Raw genomic sequence first — 21,807 nt, forward strand, 5'->3', positions numbered from 1 at the left:
TTACTAAACTGAACTGATCTGAACTGAACTGAGCTGAAATGAATATTTTATAAGAGAGGGAAATTAGAAGCTGAATTGAACTGATTGGAGCTGAACTGAACTGAAATTAAGTAAATGTGAATAGTCCCTAAGTTTAACTAGCTTTTGGGTCCGTTTTACGCACGGGCTGTGCATAAGTTAATATTAAATTAAACTTAAAATTACGCATGGGTTTTTCTTCATTTTTCGTGTCAAAATCAATTCTTCTTTCTTTGCAATCTCAATTTACATATTAAAAAAAAAAAAAAAAAAAAAAAAAAAAAAAAAAAAAAAAATTTATTGAAAAATTGTAGACATTGTAGTTATATTAGGAGATAGGTCGAGGGAAGATAAGGGGTTAAATAATTGAATGAATGTGATTTAATTGAATTGAAAGATGGAGGGAGAAGAAGAGAGTTAAGAAACTCAATTTGTTAAATTAAATTAGAAGTTACATAATATAAATAATTTTTAAGAAATAAAGGGGAAAGCCGAAGAAATCCTATGAAAACATAAAGAAAAATAAAAACATTAATTAGACTCAAGGAAAAAAAATGTAAAAGGGTCATAGGAAAGGAAGACATGTGGCACTTTAGCTTGTGTTGGTTTGTGTTTTTAAATACTAAAGTATAGAAGTATAGATATACATATAGACATAGATTATTCTTAATTTTTTTTTATTATTATTATTTTTTTTTCTTTTTAACTATAACTAATTTTTTTTGTAGAGTGATTCATTTGACATTTGTATAATTTGTTACAGGAGAATAGATGGTAAAGATATAAGGTAAGCAGTAATGTCACTACTCCACCACCTTTAACCTCGTAGTGTAATGTTGTTATATTAATTACTCTTACCAAAAGAGAAAGAGAATAAGAGACTATTTTTGGAGCATACATTATAGGGTAGAGGGTATTGGGTTGGGATGGGAACTCGAGGCACTAAAAAAAGTATAGCACATCACATCACAACACAGTATGAGCCATCTCTATTTGAGAGAAATAAGCACGACACGACATGTCGTGGTAACTGATAAGAGAAAGGACAAGGGATCTGATTATTCGGAGTAGCAAAAGCTGTGAAACTCATAGTCAGCAATTATAAGAAGCTTACAAGCAAGAACATCAACTATTTCCTCGTAAGCTCATTGAAAGCGCACCAGCTTGGTGGAGAATGGACAAAGTTCCTTATCAAGCGTCTACTGTTATAGTGTTTGTAGCCAGTTTCTTTGAAAGTGATTCTGTTCTGCAATCCTTTCTGTTATAATTGGATCATTGCCCGACTTAATCCTTAACTAAATTCTGGATTTCTGGAGCAAATGAGTTGAAATTTATATCGATATGTTTGACAGGAAATTCAATCAGATTCCAATCATTTAGGGAAAGAATAACCAAGTTATTTCCCCTATTTCTATGTTATGGTTAATTGTTATACTTAATACATCGTATACATCTTCTGGTTTGTAGTCTCTGAACAATTGAATACTTCATGAAAACTTGATCTCCCAAGTTATTTCTATCTGTACAAATGAAATCTTATGTCAACTCAAGCTTTGTACTCGAATTTCTAGCTCTGAAGTTAACCACAAACTCAGGATTACATGTGATGTACAATTTGCACCCGACTGTTATGTTTATTATAGGAGACATGCAAGTGAAAGATTATCAACTGTTTGTCCAAAATACAAACAAGTACGGAATATTTGCATAAGATTCATCATTACAAGTTTACACACGCCCTTTTAGGAGGGAGGAAAAAATAAACAAGAGGAGCAAGGGGCTAAGGGTTATGTCAAAGATCATTTTGCGTCAGCAGGTCTTGAGCGGAAAATTTCAACTCCCAAGTAGTCTATCTGGCCCTGAACTGCAACATGAGGTTTTTTAACCTCCACACGTACAGCAGATATTTGAGAAAACTTACTAAAGGTGATAGTTGCGATTTGTTGAGCTACGAACTCCAAAAGATCACAAGACGTTCCCTCTACCACCTCCTTGACTATACTGTAAATACATAAGAAAGGATGTTGGTGGTAGTAATAACTGTATGACAATTTGACAACCAAAGTAAATGAAAGAAAAACATAATAGCAGAAAGTGATCCTAGCAAACAAAATCTGAGCTTTTAAATTTCAGAAGACAGTTCCAGAAAGAAGACCTACTGATGTCCCAACAGACTAGATTCTAATATGGTTATAAACTTAGAACCAAAAGGAAATTGTTTAACATTCAGAAGGATAGTTACCTAAATCAGTTAATTGCTTGACACATACAAAAGCAGAAATATTAACACATTTTCTCTCGTTGTGACAACAATTCCGCTGATTCATGGTACACATGCTTGTGTATGAAAAAAACATAAAATGAAAGGGAAATTATGAATATAATAGGAGCTCAAATGCTTATGACCTATTACCATCTAGCTACAGCCACATGGAAATGTATTGTTTGAAAGTAACCTCAGATTTCATTTATTATTCCTGGAACAATGAAAACAATTATAGTTACATGATAGACCGAACAAGTACGTTCTTAACAGTTAGCACAAACACAGCACAAAAGTTGATATTAAGCAAAAAATTATCACTTTCTGGACTTCTGCATCCAAAATCTCATTCCAAAGCATCCTCAAATGTAGCTTTTCACAAAATCACTATCTTAATACTCACCGATAAATCTCTGAGTAACTGATAGTGTCAGACAAACAGTCTGATATCCCAGCCTTGTGCAGATCCATCCAGGCATCTACATCAACCACAAATTTTTGACCAAGTTTTTTTTCTTCAGGTTTCACCCCATGAAAACCATGAAATTTCAACCCCCTTAATACTAGCTTATCTCCTTTCATAAGTTGAGCATCATCCATCTCTGCACCTACAAAGCAACATCCATCAAAATTTGGTTACAGAGATTGGTTTCGCTGATAATGCAAAGTGTGATGTTTCATGCACTAACTAGAACTGAAATAAGGAGGTTTTGGAGCTTGGTTTTACCTCATTTATACAATATACAAACCAGAAATCCAATTATATAAAGGGAAAACATTAATTTTATTGGGGAGGTTCAAGTAGTGAGGAGTAGAATAATTATTTGTGATACCCCTTTATATTCCATGGTCACAAATAGAGGGAGCTTATTATACCACATCAAACACTACAATGATTTATTGTTACGTAACAGATGATTCCCTTGGCTCATTAATCAACCAAAGTCTAGTCGCAAAGGAGCCATTTTATGATCAACTTGAATTCCTGATTCACTTATTACGGCGTGGAGGGAAAAGAAGGGGAAAGAAAGAGAGGGATGTGGCAGGAGACATGGTTCATGCTTTCCCTCCAATTCATCTCAACTTCAGAACTATTTGGTATCGGAAAAGAAAAATGGATCCATCCATCTCCCTCCCCTTCTCTTCCAATAATCCATATCCACACAAAGGACAATAGACCTATTAGCCTATGTAATTGTGAAGACTGAAGACTCATTTACTATCAATCATTCCCCATGTATTGTATATTTCCCTAGGCATTATGTCTGCTATAGTTCCCTAGGTACTTTTGTATATAATGTAAGCTATGCAATGGAATGAGGCAAGGACAATATTCTTACATAGGCTAATATTGTCACCTCCCACATGACGTCACAGTCAGGTACCCTCTCGTCTTACTTTAATTTGAGCAATTCTCGAAATATTGTTGTTGGTAACGGGCATGCTATTCCAATTCGGGGTGTTGGTTGTGCTTCTCTTCCCTCTCCACATCCCCCCTTCTCTTTAAATGGTGTTCTTCATGCCCCTAAGCTTATTAAAAATCTGATTTCCGTCAGAAAATTCACTTGTGATAATTGGGTTTCCATTGAGTTTGACCCGTTCGGTTTTTCTGTGAAGGACCTTTTGACGGGAACAACTCGTATGCGATGTGATAGCACCGGTGACCTATATCCCGTCTCCACCACCGTCCCCGCCACCTCACATTCCACCTTCGCTGCTCTGTCTCCGTCAATTTGGCACGCACGCCTTGGACATCCTGGCAAAAACATTTTACAGTCCCTAGCTAAGCATAATTTTGTTGATTGTAAAAGGAGTTTGGACAATTCTATTTGTGTCTCATGTCCTCTTGGAAAACTTGTTAAGCTGCCATTTTTTGATTCACATTCTACTACTTGTATGCCTTTTGACTTGGTCCATAGTGATCTTTGGACATCACCTAAATTAAGTTCCGCGGGCCATTTATATTATGTGTTGTTCTTGGATGATTTTAGCAATTTTTTGTGGACCTACCCTATTTCTAAAAAATCCCAAGTTCACTCATACTTTCTCCAATTTCGTGCTTATGCTAAAACTCAATTTGAAAGAGAAATCAAATGTTTTCAATGTGACAATGGAAAAGAATATGATAATGGACCCTTTCGAATTTTTTGTGAACAAAATGGCATGACATTCCGATTCTCTTGTCCCCACACTTCCTCTCAAAATGGTAAAGCGGAACGAAAAATTCGTACCATCAATAACATGATCCGGACTCTCTTAGCTCACTCCTCTATGCCTCCCTCTTTTTGGCATCATGCCCTCCAAATGGCGACATACCTCCACAACATCCTCCCATCAAAAACAAAAGGTCTCAAATCTCCCACAAAAACTCTTTATCACAAAGATCCTACTTACTCTCATCTCAAAGTCTTCGGATGCTTATGCTATCCTCTCTTCCCATCCACTACTATCAACAAACTCCAAGCCCGATCTACCCCATGTGTCTTCTTAGGGTATCCTCCGAATCATCGTGGCTACAAATGCTATGATATGTCAAGTAACAAGATCTTCATCTCTAGGCACGTAGTGTTCGATGAGACTCAATTCCCTTTCTCAAAAGTTCACTCTCCCACTGCTCAAACTTATGAGTTTCTTGATCATGGGCTACCTCCATCTATCTTCCACCAATTATGCCAACCCTCCCCTCCTGTCGCAGCCCAACAAGCCACTCAGGCCCAACAGGGCCCCCACTCACCTACGCCTCCTCCTTCTCCCCCCATTACCAGCCCCTCCAACCCAAACTCCTCCCCTCCCATTTCAGCGGCCCAACCCGCTTCAGCAGACCCCAGCCCACCGTCCTCACCTCCTCTGGGCCGGCCCAATAGCGAAAACCAACCACTCCAAATCAGAAATCCACCTTTTTCGCCCCAAATGGCAACTAGAAGTTCCCATGGCATTTTCAAACCAAAAACTCCCTTCAATCTCCATGCATCTACTGCTCCCTCTCCACTTCCAAAAAATCCCATTGCCGCATTATCGGACCCGAATTGGAAGGAAGCTATGCTTGACGAGTTTGATGCTCTTATTAAAACTAAGACTTGGGAGTTGGTGCCCCGTCCCCCCAATGCCAACATTATTCCTTGTATGTGGCTTTACCGCCACAAGAAAAATGCTAACGGTGATTTTGAGAGGCACAAAGCCCGTCTTGTTGTTAATGGCAGGAACCAACAGGTTGGAGTAGATTGTGATGAAACATTTAGCCCCGTGGTTAAACCGGCCACCATTCGAACCGTTCTAAGCATTGCTCTATCAAAGTCTTGGCCTATACACCAAATGGACGTCAAAAATGCTTTTCTAAATGGGGATCTTGATGAAACCGTGTACATGCACCAACCTCCGGGCCTCCGTGACAAAAACAATCCGTCTCATGTGTGCCTTCTCAAAAAGGCATTATACGGTCTCAAGCAAGCCCCACGGGCTTGGTATCGAAGGTTTGCTAATTTTATTTCTACAATTGGATTTGTTCATAGCAAATCGGATCACTCCCTCTTCATTTATTGCCATGGCAAGGAGATTGCTTATATCTTGCTCTATGTAGACGATATCATACTCACTACATCATCTAAGGCTCTTCGATTATCCATCATGGGCAAGCTCAAATCTGAATTTGCAATGAAAGACCTTGGGCTCTTGAACTCATTTCTTGGTATTTCAGTGACCCATCATTCTAATGGGCTTTTCTTGTCACAAAAATCTTATGCAGAAGACATAATAGCAAGAGCAAATATGTCCTCGTGCAATCCCTCCGCAACTCCAGTCGACTCCAAGGCGAAATTGAGTGCAAATTCTGGGCCCCTGTCACCGACCCGACTATGTACCGAAGCCTAGCCGGAGCTTTGCAATACCTCACCTTCACACGGCCCGACATCTCATACGCCGTCCAACAAATTTGCTTGTTTATGCATGATCCTCGCCAAGACCATATGCAAGCTCTTCGTCGTATTTTACGATATGTAAAGGGCACTCTCAAGCATGGACTTCACTTATATCCATCCTCTATTTCGGCTCTCATCTCTTACACCGACGCCGACTGGGGTGGGTGTCCCGACACTCGAAGATCAACCTCGGGGTACTGTGTTTTTCTAGGCGACAATTTATCTCTTGGTCGGCCAAGAGACAGCCTACATTGTCCAGGTCAAGCGCCGAAGCCGAGTATAGGGGAGTAGCTAATGTCGTGGCTGAAGCATGCTGGCTTCGCAATTTGCTGCTTGAATTGCGCCGTCCCCTCACCAAAGCAACAATAGTCTACTGCGATAATGTGAGCGCTGTGTATCTCTCGGGAAACCCCGTCCAACATCAAAGAACAAAGCACATAGAAATGGACATCCATTTCGTTCGGGAAAGGGTTAGTCGTGGTCAAGTCCGAGTCCTCCACGTCCCTTCGCGATACCAACTCGCTGACATCTTTACCAAGGGGCTGCCGCAAGTTCTCTTCGAGGAGTTTCGATCCAGTCTAAGCGTTCGTTTACCTCCCGCTCGGACTGAGGGGGTGTATTAGCCTATGTAATTGTGAAGACTGAAGACTCATTTACTATCAATCATTCCCCATGTATTGTATATTTCCCTAGGCATTATGTCTGCTATAGTTCCCTAGGTACTTTTGTATATAATGTAAGCTATGCAATGGAATGAGGCAAGGACAATATTCTTACAAGACCATCCATCACTCCTTCCATTTCCTTTCTTTTTTAATCCAGTAATCAGAACACATTTTTAAACCAAATGATGCATTGGCCAAATTTGATTAGCACTTAATAATTAGTGGATGAGATTTTCCAGCTTCATCAAAGAAACAATAGATTACTCGCTAGAGTGTATAATTGCAAGATAATTCTATATTATTGACCTATAATTACCTCTATTCTTAATTATTTTGGGTTAGTGCAGTTGGTGTTGTCTTTACACATGCAATAGACGATAAAGTAACCAATGGTACAATGATCAATTATTTTAGTCTTATTAAAGCAAACAAGAGCATATAATATACGGAGTACGACGTACTTGATATTTTTTTAATTACAACAATAACCAAATACTAATTAAACTTATCAAAGAGAAAATCGACCAAAATCAATGAACAAGAACAGGTATGATTAATTGATTATTAAAGGAAAAAAATGGTAATTATGGAAGAGCATTTGTAAATGAAAGACAACATTTTTCCATCAAATTGAGGAAACCCATCAAAACAAAAACTAGTAAAATATCACAAAATAAAAGTTAATCAATTCGAGTGAAATTTTGGTTGGGGGAAAGGTAAAAATTATAAAGAAACACACAAAGATTCGAATGAAATTGAAAAATGGAAGATTAAGAAAACTTACTTGTATAAATGATTATGAGTTTTGGTCTTTTGGAGGACTCAAAGCGCTGAAAGTGAAGATTGAAGAGTGTGAGGGCTGAGGTAGTTATAGCTTATAGGAAGAGAAACAGAAGGCTGCAAGTGAACTTACAAGTGTTGGAGAATGAGAAATAAGGCCCAAAAAGTGGGCTTTTTATTTGTGGGGACATAAACTAGCCAATTAGGAGCTCAATTATCTTCACTTTATTTTTTAAAGTTAGGTTACTAAATTGAAATTAATTTTACTAATTGTTTACCACATTTGTATTTAAAATCTATTCTTTTTTATCGAATTAAATTACATTTTGTTAAATATTGAAGTAATTTTTAAGGTGAAAAGAATAGAGTCTTATACTACTTTTGTTTTTACCGTCTTTTATTAGAATAAAATTTATTTATTACTTTGACAATAAAATCTTTCTTTGGAGAATGACGTGGTCATGTGGTACGAAGTATAAAGGGGGTGGGTGTGAAAAGTGAATAAACTAAAAAAATATAGGCTGATATATCATGAAGATAATGAGTCAGACTATTAATAAAAATCAGACCACACTAAATCAAATCAAGCTAAAAGCAACTCCAATGGTTGTAGTTAGGGACTTACTTGCAAGTTTCAAAAGTCTCTATCTGTTACTTGACTATTGGAGTTAAAAAAATACAATTAGTTTGGCCAAGCAAATTAGCTTATATAATTAAAATTGTAGAGAAAAAAGTTTCTAAAATTTTAGAGATTAATATACTTATATAATTAAACTTGTAGAGATAATTGAGAAAGTTAAGCTTATATAAATAGCAAGTCATTAGCTAATCATTGGGACACAAAATAGCTACACAAAAAATTAGGTTCAAATCATATGTGGCATGTCAAGCTTATTTGATAATTAGTTTACCATTGGAGATGATCTTATTAAACCATAATTTTAAAAATTAGGATCAAAACATTGTTAATATAAAGTCAATAAAGGTGTAGAGAAAAAAATATCAAGATGATACGAGGGTTACCATTGTCAATTAGCTCGTTTTCTAAATCCCCAAATAAAATTATAAACGAGGGTTGCAAAATGCCTTACACGAGCTTTCAATCTTTGCCACTAGGCCAACATCGTTGGTTCATTTGGCTCATGAGATAGAAACCGCAAGATATACCAAAAAAAACACTACCAAAGACGGCAAGACCAACTCAAGCCTCTTTCACTCTGTCTTCTTCTTCTTCAATGGCTATGAGTGCAAAGCAACTAATCAGGCCATACATGGCGTATGCAACCACAATCCGTTGTCGGACCCACCAACTCCTACTTTCGGGTCAATCCAAGGTTGCATTTTTCCACTGCCCCACTTCTCAAAAAACCCTTCTTCGTCTCCCAAATTTGTTGGAATTTTCTGGGAAATCACCTGTAATTTCTGCAACTCCTATTCAATGTAACAACTCTCGTCGTAGATTGAGTTCTACAACTCGGGCTTCAGCTCCTCATAATGTTAATGACCCTGGATCCATTGACTCCACTTTGATGCAATCTATGGAAACCAAGGTTTTTTTTTTTTTTTTTGGTCACTGCTTAATTTTTTCTGATTTTATTATCTTATATATGGTTATAATTGAAATTGATGATTAATTTGAGGTGGGTTTTCTTTTAATTTTGTTTCTCTTTTGATTTTGGAAAATTGCATCGATTTTATGCTCAGACTGTTTAATTGGGAAGCTCTTATTGTTTATTTAGAACTATTTGGGATAATCTGTCACCCTAATCAACACTATTTCTTGGTTAATTCTTTCTGAATTTCGAATTATCAGTGATTGTCTGAGAAATTTAGAGTTTTGACTATCAGTGATTGCCAATATGCCATAGTTGGGATTAATGTCTATGATTAATTGATTATACAGGTTAAGGTACCTTTTTTTTCCCTCGTTTTTTTTGTTGACAACACAGGTTAAGGTACTTAAGGAAGGCTAACAGCATTAGTTTTGAGCACTTTGCTATTCTTTACTTTTTATTATCGGGTTTTCGATGTCTACCAGACTCTCATAGCTTGGTGCTTGTTTATTTTGCACTGGTATATGGTAGCTGCCTCTACTGTTATATTTGTTGTCTGACATTGTTGGTTTTCGTTGTTTAAACAGATTAGAGATGAGCTGAAAGCTGAATCTGTTGCTGTTAAAGATGCTTATGGTGATGGTCGGCATGTCAGGTAATTTGCTTATGCTTTTTTTAAATTAGATTTTTGAGGTATCTAAGGATTAATGAAAGTAGTATCTCTGAAATTGGAGGTTAAGGATCCTTAAGGTTGTGATATTAGTGTTTTTACCTTAGGTAAGGACCATGCCTTGGACAAGAGTGCTGGACTAGAGTCGAATTCTTCTTTGTATCTAGGGAGAAGTGGTATGATACTTATAGTGTTGTCTGTTGACATGTTTGGATTGTTCATTTGTTCCAATGGCAAGTATGCATATATCTGCCATTTCTTTCGGACCTCGCTCATAAGTTGTAAAAATATGTCAAGTACCTTCCACCAACTGCCCAGACATTGCTCCATTGTGGGACTCTATTAAGTGATCATTCTGTATCTCATTTGAATCATTGGCATGCTATTTTCCAAGGATAAGGGTGTAGGAAATAACTGTAGCTTATGTTTCTGAACTTCCCTGCGTTATATCCCTGCACTGGTAGAATTGGCGTATGATTGGAGAGTACTGTATCAGAGTAGGTTTCTGAGTATTAAGAGATAAATGGGGAGAATCTAGGGATCTATCTCATGAAGCAAAACAAACAATGAGGTGCTTGAATGATTAGTAGATAAGCTATGGATAAAAACAGTGCTTGAGTGAAAACAGATGATGGGAAGGCTCCAAGTATTTAAATAGAGTGCTTAAGGAAAACTGAAGCCAGACTACAAAAGTGTGGCCTCAATATTATGTGTAGCCTGTACTACATAGAGTCCTGTCATGCTGTGCGTTACTATGACCTGCATATGAACAAGGTTGTCACTTTTGTCAAAAAAAAAGAAAAAAGGTTGTCACTTACTCAAACCCTCAAATTGAAATCATGTTTGTGGAGAACCCCCTTAAACTTAATTTGAAATAGAGGTAACAAGAAGTGCCATACACAAATCCAAAACTCTACATTTCTTAACCCACTTCCCATGTTATGAAACTCTAAACATGATAAGTTTATAACCTTTTTGCTGTTGCCTGATCTCGTGATTTAATTTGGTGAAACGTGGTGCCCAGTGCCTGCAAGTTGCTCATTGAGGTGAAGTTAGATGTGATTAGTTTGTTCTGGATGGAGTAATTCAAAAACATGATCGAGCTTTTTCTAAAACAAAACCTCCCTCTCACTCAACTCCGGTGAAGTAGCTATTACTTTTTTGAAAAGAACGTCAGGCTATAAGGCTGACCATTCTGGGCAAAATTTTTTTAGGGTTCCCTTTTTTTTTTTGGGACATAAGTTATTCATACAGTATACCTGTTACTGCTATGAAAAAAGTACACTAGGAAATCAATGCATGCTCATGTTTACTTACAGAGTTTTTATGCCTTTTTCATGCCAGCATCGATGTTGTATCTTCAGCATTCGAGGGAAAAACAGCTGTGAATAGGCAGAGAATGGTGTACAAGGCTATATGGGAAGAGCTTCAAACCACTGTGCATGCAGTTGACCAGATGATTACTAGAACACCCAGTGAAGCAGCTTCGAACAAGTGAAAGTATTTAGAATGATAAATAACAACTCATTGCTCGGTTTTGATTATTATAGCTGGATTCAATCGGCTGTGGTGGGGGTTTTATATGTTAATCTTAATTGTTAATGTTCTACATTTCTTTGGGCTTTCTACCCTGGAATTATACTTCATTTTTTTTTTCCAGCTCTGAAATAATGCCTTAAATATGTCTAGAATTTGTTTGTACAAGAGGCGGCTGAAATCTTTAACAAGTATCTCCTCCCAATGATCCTTTGCAGAAACTGAAGACTAAACCAAAACTTTGGTGATGAAAAGAGAATAAAAGCAAATTCAGATTAAACTCACTAACACAGCAGCATTATATCCACTCATCTCCAGAGGGAGCACTTTTGTGTGTATTGTTCCAGACGGATAGCTTCCACACGGTTTCTATGACAATTCGAAGCCTAGGCTATTTCCGATTTTCCTCCATTTAAGAGAGTTCTAATGTACCCTATTGTCCTTATATGCACACCGCACACGTTTAAGTTTAACCATTGATAGTTAACCACTACAACACTGCTGATAAATACAACATGGATATCACTGTATCAGTATGCTTTCATATTGTGGTATTGAAATGAATCTAATAAGAGAGTGAATAAATCATGAGAAATAACAGATAGCCGATCTAAAAAAGTCAAATATGACATTGACGATATTGTACTAAGATTAGGGAAGTACTGATTATTTATGGCCTTCGTGAAAAAGCTCCAACGGTACTAAAGATATACATCAAGGAAAAACGAAGCAAACACAATTCTTTCCTAGTCCTTTGTAGTGTAAAACTTAATCAAAAGTTAAATGAGCAAAAGAATGCAAAAGCGATTAGGAAATGTCTGATAAGCAGATGACAGGTTGGCTAGCCTCTCATCTCGAGCTTGATCCCAAGTCGTAAACTGCAACAAAAGGCATTAAGACGCTTCCAATCCAGAGTTTCCCGTCTTTCTCTTCGACTTCACTCACAGCTTTCACAACCTTCCCTGGACTATCCTCCAAGATCTGTACGATTTCACCTTCAGGGTTATACTTCACAATGATTCCGTGAGGCCAGCCTCCAATGAAGACCATGAACTGATACTTTGCTTTGATTGGCAGCTTGAGCGAGAAATTCCGTAATCTTGGTGTTGCTGCCAACAAGTGGTTTGTCCAGCTGCGACGACAGTGCAATGCCACCCAAAAGTCACCGTCTTTGTTGGTCCTAATGTTGTCAGGAAATCCTGGTAAAATCGCAAATACTTCTGAGGTTCCAGCCTTTTCTCCTTTCAACCAATATCTGCTTAGCCTGTTGGCCATGTCATACAAATCACGGGTGTTATCATGGATTCATGCAAGAGATTAGCTAATTTAAGTTCAATTCCAGCTCCATCTTGTTAAAAGTATCAGAAAAAAGAATGAAAATATAGGCTATCAAAGTAAAATACTACGTATGTCAAATACAAAAAGTTTTAGATTGGGGATATTTCATGAATTGTGATAATCTAGATGGGTTGAACTTGTAATTATTCATGTCATTTACTCGAATTAGTGGAGGGAGATACTTTCAACACAACTATATTGAGCTAACAAAAGAGTAAGAAGTCGATATCCATACGAGCAAAGAACATGTATTCATAAATGATGGAATAAAAAGAGGAAATAATACTACACCTGCCAATGGAACCTTCGCAGAAGAGAAAGAAAGATCCATCCTTGCTCAATGTAATTCCATTAGGGAATTGGATGTTCTTCAGGAGAACAGTCGTTTCTTTTGTCACTGGATCATACTTCAAGACCCTCCCACCATCCTCTCCAGAGAAAACCAACTGCATGAAATGTCTGATACCAAACATTGTGTCAGTGCACAAGTATAATGTTGCCAATAGTGTGCTCAAGGTACAACGACCAATACAAATGGATCAGCGAAACCAATACACACAAATTTTGTAGCAAATGATCTAAAAAATACACATGAATATTTCGACGTATTTGAGATTCAAAAGAGTGATGTAGATGGCATCGAGCACTGGGGACTAAACGGAGTAGTAATCAGGGCATCACAATATTGATTAAACACACTATAATTCAATCAGATTTCTGGGATTAAGTTCTTTTCACATGAAGTGTTTCTGAAACAAGGTATCATAATCTAAATTGTTGGGATAAGAGGGAGCTGAAGAATGTACCACACTACCTAATCACCTAACTTAAAATACAGATCCCATATAACCAAACCCGAAAATTCATATGACTAATGTAGATTAATGTATAGAGTATAAGCTAATAAACAACATACACAAACCTAATCAAATGACTCATCATCCGAATAAAACCTTATCTGAAATCATACTTGATTCAAAGGTTATTTTCGCCACCTATAAACTATAACTAAGCACATCACCAGTATTTGAGGGGCATTAGTAACTTACCTTCTCTGATACTGAGCACTACTATCTGTGAAATACACATTTCCCTCATCATCAATATCCAAGTCATTTGTAAATGTTAAAGGTAACCCTTCTGCTTCAGTTACAAGGGATGTTGCCACACCTCCTTCTGGCCCTACCTTCATTAATCCGAAATATGCATCTGCAATGTATAGTTCACCAGTCTTCTTGTTGAACCTAAGGCCCAGAGGTCTGCCACATATATGCTCGTTCTTTATGTAACCTAACGGATTTGGCTGAGGTTCACATACCGACCTGATTTTTATAACAGAAATTAAAAAAATGTTGTAAATGCATTGCCTCCAACATAGAAGTAGGACTTGTATTGGTTAAATGCTTTTCAAATAACATACAAAAAGAGTCGTCTGAATATAAAATTTCAAACTGTATTCATCAGGGCTATGTGTTTCATAACAATAATAAATTGACAAACACAAACTTTCCTCTAAAAGAAGTTGAGTAATAAGGAATCACAATTCAGAACTATACAATCAATCACCAATTATCAATTTTCAAAGAGTCAAAAGAAATGGTTCGATCCTCTTATAAGGAGATATATGATCAACTGACAATCAGAATAAAACAGTAATTAAAATCTCTTCATCTCGGAACCTCTTATTTTTACTTCTATCATCTCTCTTCTAAAGATAGTATCATTGCATCATTTAACACTGCACAAGCAGCCTCGACTCTCTTTCACATTCATTCAGCACACTACAGAGCATCTTCGAGACAAGGATCATGATTTTGATCATTCTCCTCCAAACCTAGCAAGATAACTTCAATCATCACTCAATTTCCACAATGTGCACATTAGACTAGGTTCGATAAGCTAAGCTGTGGTATATAGGATGGCAAGGCTACATCTCATTCATTCTTCTCAGCTAACACATGTCTAGTTGCTCACCATAATATACAGCCTATTCCATAATCCATCTACCTATCTAGGTAGCTAACTTCTTACATGATTGTGATAATTAAGACTTTTTCTTATATCAACTACCATATATATTATTTGACCACTTAATTAACTTTATCGTTTTTATATAGTTGTCACCGATCCTCTGTAATGCCATACTTATTACTGTACGTAGTATGCCTACTTCGTATTTGTTAGTTTAAGGCCTTATTCACTTCACCTTATTTTTGCTGAACTGAAATTATTTTTACTGAAACAAAATTATATTTGCTGAACTTAAATTATTTTTACTAAAATTAAATTAATTTTACTGAACTGAAATTATTTTTGCTGATTGAAATTATTTTTACTGATTTTCTATTATAAGTTTTCTTTAAGAAAACTGAATTTTACTGAACTGAACTTATTTTTACTGAATTAAAATTATTTTCACTGAACTGAAATTAATTTTACTGAATTAAACTTATTTTCACTGAACTGAAATTAATTTTACTGAATTGAACTTATTTTCACTGAACTGAAATTAATTTTTACTTAATATTATTTTTTTAAGGTGAAGTGAATAGGGCCTAAATTATCAATGCAATAATAATTGTTAATTTATAATTCCTAAGGAGTACAGTACAAAATACCAATAACTAAATTGCGGATTTATTAGTAGTCCAGTAGCATGTTAATATATTAACACATCATTATCATTAATCAATTCATTGATAAATGATAGCTCAACTAAAACCTTTAACGAGAGTATCAATCAGTTCCCATTGAATTGGCTAATACCAGTCATTCGCGTAATAATTTAATCATTTGTTGTCACCATTTTTCTTACCAAAACTTTCGAATTTAAAATGGTATAATTTTATTTAGCAGAGTAAATCATGTAGTTTACCAATTAAACTAATAGTAGTCAATAATTCATTATACATAATCAAATGCAGTTTATTCAAAGTCATCATTCATGTACTTATTATGACCAAGAATAGTAGAATAATCAAAATGAATATAATTGCAATACACAAAAGTTGCAATAAACTTAAACTTAAGTTTTATACAACTGAACTAGTCAATTAGTCACTTAACCACGACTGACTTACTAATAACTTCATGGTTCAAAAATTTTAAAAATTCTTTGACTTTGATAGTATGATTTTATTCTAAAAACAAAAGAAAACTTTTACAGTATCAAATATTGGAACGACTCGTATTTTACTCCCACGGTTTCACTTTAAATGCAACAATTTGACCGATACTTTCACCCCTTAATATATCGACTTCTACAACGTCTTATAAAAATATGTACGTCAACCATTAACACAACACAAAACAATGTCGTTATTTATAAGATAGTAATTAACTTAATAATAATAATAATAATCCAATTTGCATAAAAAAAATAATAATAATAATCCGAAACAAAAACAACCAAAAAAAAACTGACCGATTAGCCGAAGTAAAGGCAAAATTGGTCCAATTGGTGCCATCCCAAAAGAGAATACGACCATCAGCAATACCAGTATACGGGCCACGACCATTCGGGTCAAAAACAAGACTTTCGGGTCCTTGAATTTGACCCAACAATTTTACATCCGAATTTTGCAACAAATTCAGTGAATCTTTGATTGTTGGAATTTCGGATTTATCAGGTAATTTGACCTCAAAAGAAACGAAGTTTGGAAACCCGGAAATTGAACTGTGGTTAAATGGGTCAAGGCCACAATAGAGTGCTAGCGCTAGTAGTATCCAGCCCAATACAATTCGGGTGCCCATTGTAAAATACGAGTTTTGAAGGAGAAGTGCTTTTCTTGGGGCAGGGGAAAAGGAAAAAGTGTGGAAATTTTGTGAATGTTGTGATGAGTTAAGTTTATTTCTCTTGTAGAATTTGACAAGAGTGGTAGGTGGGAAGCAGAAAGTTTATGAAGTTATGTTTTATACACACTACCTTTTCAAGGCCGTCCATCTAATCCGATGCACGAGTTTATTTATACATTAAAAAAAAAAAGATTTCGAGAGTGTTTAGTACGAGGGAATAGGGATTGCGATAGGGTGATTTTTATTTGTAGATAGATAAAAGTTAATGTAAGGGATATAATTTTAATATACTACGTAATTTATGATAGATCATACTTTTCCGGTCCATTAAATTGCCTTACTTTCGTTTTATTATTATAGTCCCCATTGAATTTGCTTCAATTTTTTTTTTTTTACTTGTATGGTTGTTGGTATTCCTAACTAAATAAATGTATTACACAAAATTATACAAAATTTTAGGAGACTGATAAATTGTTTATTTTACTTGAAGTCATAAGAATTATTTCGGCTATATAAGTGATTATTCATGTAGCCGACCCCATTATGTGATTAAGGTTTTGATTAATTGATTGTTATAAGGATCATAGAAGACCTATGACTCAAGAAAGTTAGTTTTTTATTGTTTGAATGGAGAGCTTGAAATGGATAACAAAAACAATAAAAGAAAATTAAAAAAAGAAAAACAAACAAACAAATATTTAAACGTACAGAATGCATTCGAGTTATTGGCTCAATAAAAAAAAATTGTACATTAAATCTAGCTACATTCATGAGTTGCTTGTTCTATACTTCTATAGGTAACTAGCAGATTTGAGATAAATAAATCAAATACTGCATAATACAAGTATACAACATAGTCAACATTATAGATAAATTATCAAGAATGACCAATTTATTTTGAAAGAGCAAGTGATGGATTTATGTATAAGGGGCGAGCGTATTGAATAAACTTAGTGGGATAGAAGGAATATAAATATGAACTCATACATGGAGCCCAGAAACTGCAACGAAGCCCAATAATCAAACGCTTGCTTGTTTTGGCACGTACCATGTCCATCGCTACCAGCCCACCATTATGGGAACACATAATTTATTTCTTATCCAGTTTTGAATGGGGCTTTTAGCTCATTTAATGTTTATGGGTCTTATAACTGATGACTTACAATAATTACGAATTGTTATTGGGCTAGGTTGAATGGACTTGAGCTAGCTAAAGAGTAAAGCTCATGCCCCAATGATTTGCACCCAACATCTAAGGAAGATAATTTATTTTATTTTATTTTTTTTTAATGGAAAGAAGTTAGGATAATCTTTTCTCAAGACTATACCCTAACTTATAAGAAAAAATAAAAAATAAAAAAATTATTATCTTTGAACGGATCGATATCTTGGTGAACTTGCATAAAATGACTCAAAGAAACAACATAGTCTGCTGCTCTATTACCCTCTCTATAAATGTGGCGCGAATCAACATAAGTGAAATTTCGAATCAACTCCTTAACGTCTTCCATTAATAGCTGAATTTTCCACCTAAAAAAAAAACAATTGTCCAACATTATTGTACTATATTAACTTACTAGATTAAACCCCGTGCATTGCACGGTTGTTAAATAATTCTAATGACAATAAATTTTACCAAAAATAATGGATATAAATATTATAAATAGACTTAGTAGTAAAAAGTATGAAATATTGTGAAATAAATTAATTAAACATATAATAGTTATAATGGGCAATTTGATATTTAAGAACATTTATTTTAGATTTTATATAAACTAAAAGTCATAATTTAATTACAATAAGTTTTTTTTAGTAAGTGGTTTTGGAGGGAAAACTTTTTATAATATTTTACCAAGTGTTATTTAAGTTTCGCCTTTAGTATAATGTAATTGATTAGATCTAAATATGAAATCGGCAACCATATTAACTTACTAGATCTAAATACAAAAATCGGCTACCATATTAACTTACTAAATCCAAATACGAAAATCGGCCACCATATTATTTTATTAGATCTAAATGCACATGATATGTGTTCTAAATTTAAAAATATCAAATAAAAAAGTGTACTATTTTAAACCTCAAAAGTTCCCTTAGAGATTAGACAAGCATTTAAAAACTTCGGATGTACAATAAACTATATAAGTTATTCTGATTTGATTTATTGTACATCCGCTTCAAAGTCACCTTAAAATGAACAAAATTTACCCTATAATGAATTATAATTACCCAGTATATATAAGTTATCCTGATATAAATACTCCCTCCATTTTTAAATACTTGGTCCATTTTCCTTTAATTTTTCAACCGTTTTTAGATACTTGCTCCATTTCCTTATTTGGAAAGATTTTACAATCTTTAATTCATTTCTCTCAACTAGTGGACCCAACATAACTCATATTTTATTAATTTCATATTCTCTCTTATCAAATTCTCCAAATTCTCTCAACTACATTTGATTTTCACAATTTTTTTTCTTTCACCTACCGTACTACCTCCATATTTTGTTATTTTCTCCAATTACTCCTAAAACTCCGAGCATGGAGAATTACAATGGATCAAGTATTTAAAAACAGAGGGAGTAAGGGCCTGTTCACTTCAGCTTAATTTCAGTTCAGTTCAGTTCAGCTCCAATCAGCTCAGCTCAGTTCAGCTCTTAATTTCCTTCTCTCATAAAATATTCATTTCAGCTCTATTAGTTTAGTTCAATTCAGTTCAGCTCCACTTAGTTCAGTTCAGTTCAGTTCAGCTTCAATCAGTTCGGTTCAGTTCAGTTCATCTCACTTCAGTAAATGTGACAGGCCCTAAAAGTTATTTAAACTTTATGGATAAAAGTTACCCTAAATTGAACAAAAGTTACCTCGATGTACAGTAATATTACTGTACATCGAATATATACAAAAGTTTTTTTAGAGATTAAATGGCATCCACTAGTAGAAAATGATCTTCATATATAGAGTATTATTAGTAATCTAATCATTAGCCTAAAACTAAATTGCGGGATATTTAGATTAGATGGATTGAAGTTTCAAAAGTCATTGTGATGTAAACATAAACACATACATGTATTACCTCGGATGCTGGACAAAGGTTTGATAAAGTGGCCCATATTATATAAGTGGAGTGGCAAGACATGAAATAAAATGGTCGCATACTTTTTTAGAGGGTCAAATAGCAAATTAATGGAAGAACAACTGTTGAGCACAGAGGAAGGCCAATTTGTTTTAGGCATTACTAATGGACAAATACAAATGGTTGCTATTGTATTTCAAACCTTATTGTGCTCATGTTTCTGGATTTTGCAATTTGCATGCAACCATTTGTACTTGTTAACTGTACCCACCGCATTACAACTAGTATATACTCGTACTACTATCTCCGTTTCACAATATCCAATACGTACAGTTGTACTACTCATATAATTACTTTGAGCATATTCTTTTTTACTAAGTGATCATATAAAATACAATTGGTTTAGTACTTCCTCCATTTTACAAAAATGACAATCGACCAAAAAGCTTGGTCTCACACACATTTTCATATCATTTAGTCAAACTTGTGTGTTGACAAGTGTGTTCAGTCAAATCGTGTTTGAGCATTTCAAAATAGAGGAAAGTGATGAGTTAAAAAACCTAATGTTACTAGGTTTCATCGGACCCAATACAACCTCGCCAATAAATGTAGCTCATTCGCAGGTAATTATAACTCATAACATTTAACCCCCTTGAATTGAAGGCAAAATCAATTTGAAGTTTTTAACCATTAATGCATGACAATTCAATATGGCTAAGAGGCTAAGATTAATTGCCCTCAGCCATAGGTCATACGCATGTGATCGTGACTCTTATTATATATTGATACATGTAGAAAACATTACCCAAAATCACCTAAATTAGTTCTTTAGGATTAATCTAATAGCCAATTGAATCATATATGACATCAGTGGCGGATCCAGGATTTGAGGAATGGGGGTACGAAATTACGTTTAATAAAAGACAAATTACAAAATAAAAAGTAATATGTGGAGCGTAATAATTTTTTCCTAACTAAATTTTGAGTTAATAAATCATTTCACTATGGTATTAATATTTGTGAGTACTATACACGGATACACCCTATTTTCCGACAATAAGGCTTAAAATTAAGAATTATAGATGTGAGGAAATTTTTTTTATCTAAGAGAACTATTATTTGTAAAAGTAGGTCTCTTTGATAAAACGGGCAAATCTTGTGTGGGAAAAATAAACAATATCACTTAAGAGACCTGTTATTGTAACAGTGGCTCTCTTTGATCAAAAAGTACTATTCTGAAACTTTTGGGCTTCTAGCGTGGAGGGTATTAAAAAAAATAACCTAAGAGACCAAATTTTTACATAGGCGGTCTCTTTCAATTTAACATAAAAGGCCGGCTGATTGGGTGTTGCGGCATACTGCATAACAGTACCTAAGAGACCGCCTATTACATAAAGGCGGTCTCTATTCTTCACAGTTTTTTTTTTTTTTTTTTTTTTTTTTTTTTTTTTTTTGGAATGGGGGTACAGTTGTAACTCTATGTACCCCCCTAGATCCGCCACTGAATGACATAACACCCATAGTTGATAATTAAGCATGTTGGTGAGTTGCACAAAGATGATTGGGTGGTGATGCCAAAATCTACTCTTGATAGCCAAAATAATCATAAATTATATAAATCAAACAACCAAAATTAATGATTCAGTCTATTGGTGAAGACTGGAGTATGAGATTGAGTGGGAATAAAAAGTGCCGAAAAAAATGCTAACAAGTGAGTGTGCGTCTGCGTGTGCCTGTGTGTGTAAATTACGAGTATATGAATATACAACTTTAAGGAAAATAATAAAGAGAAAAAAGTTATCCAAACTAAAGTTATTTATAGGAAATTTTGACATTTGCTATCAGGGAAAACACCTCGCTTCACATTTGCTACCGGTTTATTTTATTTTTTTTACTTTGCTACCACCTAAATCAGAGTTTGTTAAAAACCACTACCACTTGTCTTACACCGTTAGTATTTCCGTTAGTGGCGCCCAACCACTGTCCAGCCACCACTCCTTGCCCACCCACCAGCTGTCCAATCCACCGCCACTGTTCAACATCAAACCCACCGCAACCACCACCCAACCACCGTCCAGCCACCACTTAATGATGGTAAGGTTGACCCGTTCGCAGCCCCCTCCCACAATCTCCCACCACAATGTTCAATATCAAAACCACCGCAACAACCACCCACCTCACCACCCAACCACCGTCCACCTAC

General features: G+C 35.3%; 3 protein-coding genes across 3 annotated transcripts; 1 reads left to right on the forward strand and 2 right to left on the reverse strand.

Moving 5' to 3' along the window:
* Positions 1–1,627: 1,627 nt before the first annotated feature.
* LOC145571723 (dihydroneopterin aldolase 2-like) lies at positions 1,628–7,776 on the reverse strand. The gene is made up of 3 exons (XM_081630755.1): positions 7,645–7,776; positions 2,685–2,889; positions 1,628–2,019 (listed from the first exon to the last, which is right to left on the reverse strand). Exons 2-3 carry the CDS (start codon positions 2,879–2,881, stop codon positions 1,818–1,820), a joined length of 399 nt encoding a protein of 132 aa, XP_081486881.1. The 5' UTR covers positions 2,882–2,889; positions 7,645–7,776; the 3' UTR covers positions 1,628–1,817.
* A 978-nt stretch (positions 7,777–8,754) lies between these two features.
* Positions 8,755–11,567, forward strand: LOC145571724 (protein BOLA4, chloroplastic/mitochondrial-like). Its single transcript, XM_081630756.1, has 3 exons — positions 8,755–9,190; positions 9,781–9,848; positions 11,208–11,567. The coding sequence occupies exons 1-3, from the start codon at positions 8,876–8,878 to the stop codon at positions 11,359–11,361; spliced, it is 537 nt and encodes a 178-aa protein (XP_081486882.1). The 5' UTR covers positions 8,755–8,875; the 3' UTR covers positions 11,362–11,567.
* Positions 11,568–12,010: 443 nt separating this feature from the next.
* Positions 12,011–16,575, reverse strand: LOC145571725 (protein STRICTOSIDINE SYNTHASE-LIKE 3-like). Its single transcript, XM_081630757.1, has 4 exons — positions 16,162–16,575; positions 13,787–14,059; positions 13,029–13,196; positions 12,011–12,663 (listed from the first exon to the last, which is right to left on the reverse strand). The coding sequence occupies exons 1-4, from the start codon at positions 16,488–16,490 to the stop codon at positions 12,249–12,251; spliced, it is 1,185 nt and encodes a 394-aa protein (XP_081486883.1). The 5' UTR covers positions 16,491–16,575; the 3' UTR covers positions 12,011–12,248.
* Between the last annotated feature and the right edge of the window lie 5,232 nt (positions 16,576–21,807).

Source organism: Chenopodium album, chromosome 12 (genome assembly GCF_948465745.1).
Source record: "Chenopodium album chromosome 12, dcCheAlbu1.1, whole genome shotgun sequence".
NCBI classification, from domain to species: domain Eukaryota; kingdom Viridiplantae; phylum Streptophyta; class Magnoliopsida; order Caryophyllales; family Amaranthaceae; genus Chenopodium; species Chenopodium album.

Excerpts from the sequence above, each read along its gene's own strand:
- LOC145571723 (XM_081630755.1), bottom strand. The coding sequence starts at position 2,881 with ATGGATGATGCTCAACTTATGAAAGGAGATAAGCTAGTATTAAGGGGG. Across the intron at positions 2,020-2,684 it reads AGTTACTCAGAGATTTATCG|TATAGTCAAGGAGGTGGTAG; the intron begins GTGAGTATTAAG and ends ATGTATTTACAG.
- LOC145571724 (XM_081630756.1), top strand. The coding sequence starts at position 8,876 with ATGGCTATGAGTGCAAAGCAACTAATCAGGCCATACATGGCGTATGCA. Across the intron at positions 9,191-9,780 it reads TGCAATCTATGGAAACCAAG|ATTAGAGATGAGCTGAAAGC; the intron begins GTTTTTTTTTTT and ends TTGTTTAAACAG. Across the intron at positions 9,849-11,207 it reads GGTGATGGTCGGCATGTCAG|CATCGATGTTGTATCTTCAG; the intron begins GTAATTTGCTTA and ends TTTTCATGCCAG.
- LOC145571725 (XM_081630757.1), bottom strand. The coding sequence starts at position 16,490 with ATGGGCACCCGAATTGTATTGGGCTGGATACTACTAGCGCTAGCACTC. Across the intron at positions 14,060-16,161 it reads GCCTTTACTTCGGCTAATCG|GTCGGTATGTGAACCTCAGC; the intron begins GTCAGTTTTTTT and ends TATAAAAATCAG. Across the intron at positions 13,197-13,786 it reads AGTGCTCAGTATCAGAGAAG|ACATTTCATGCAGTTGGTTT; the intron begins GTAAGTTACTAA and ends GTTTGGTATCAG.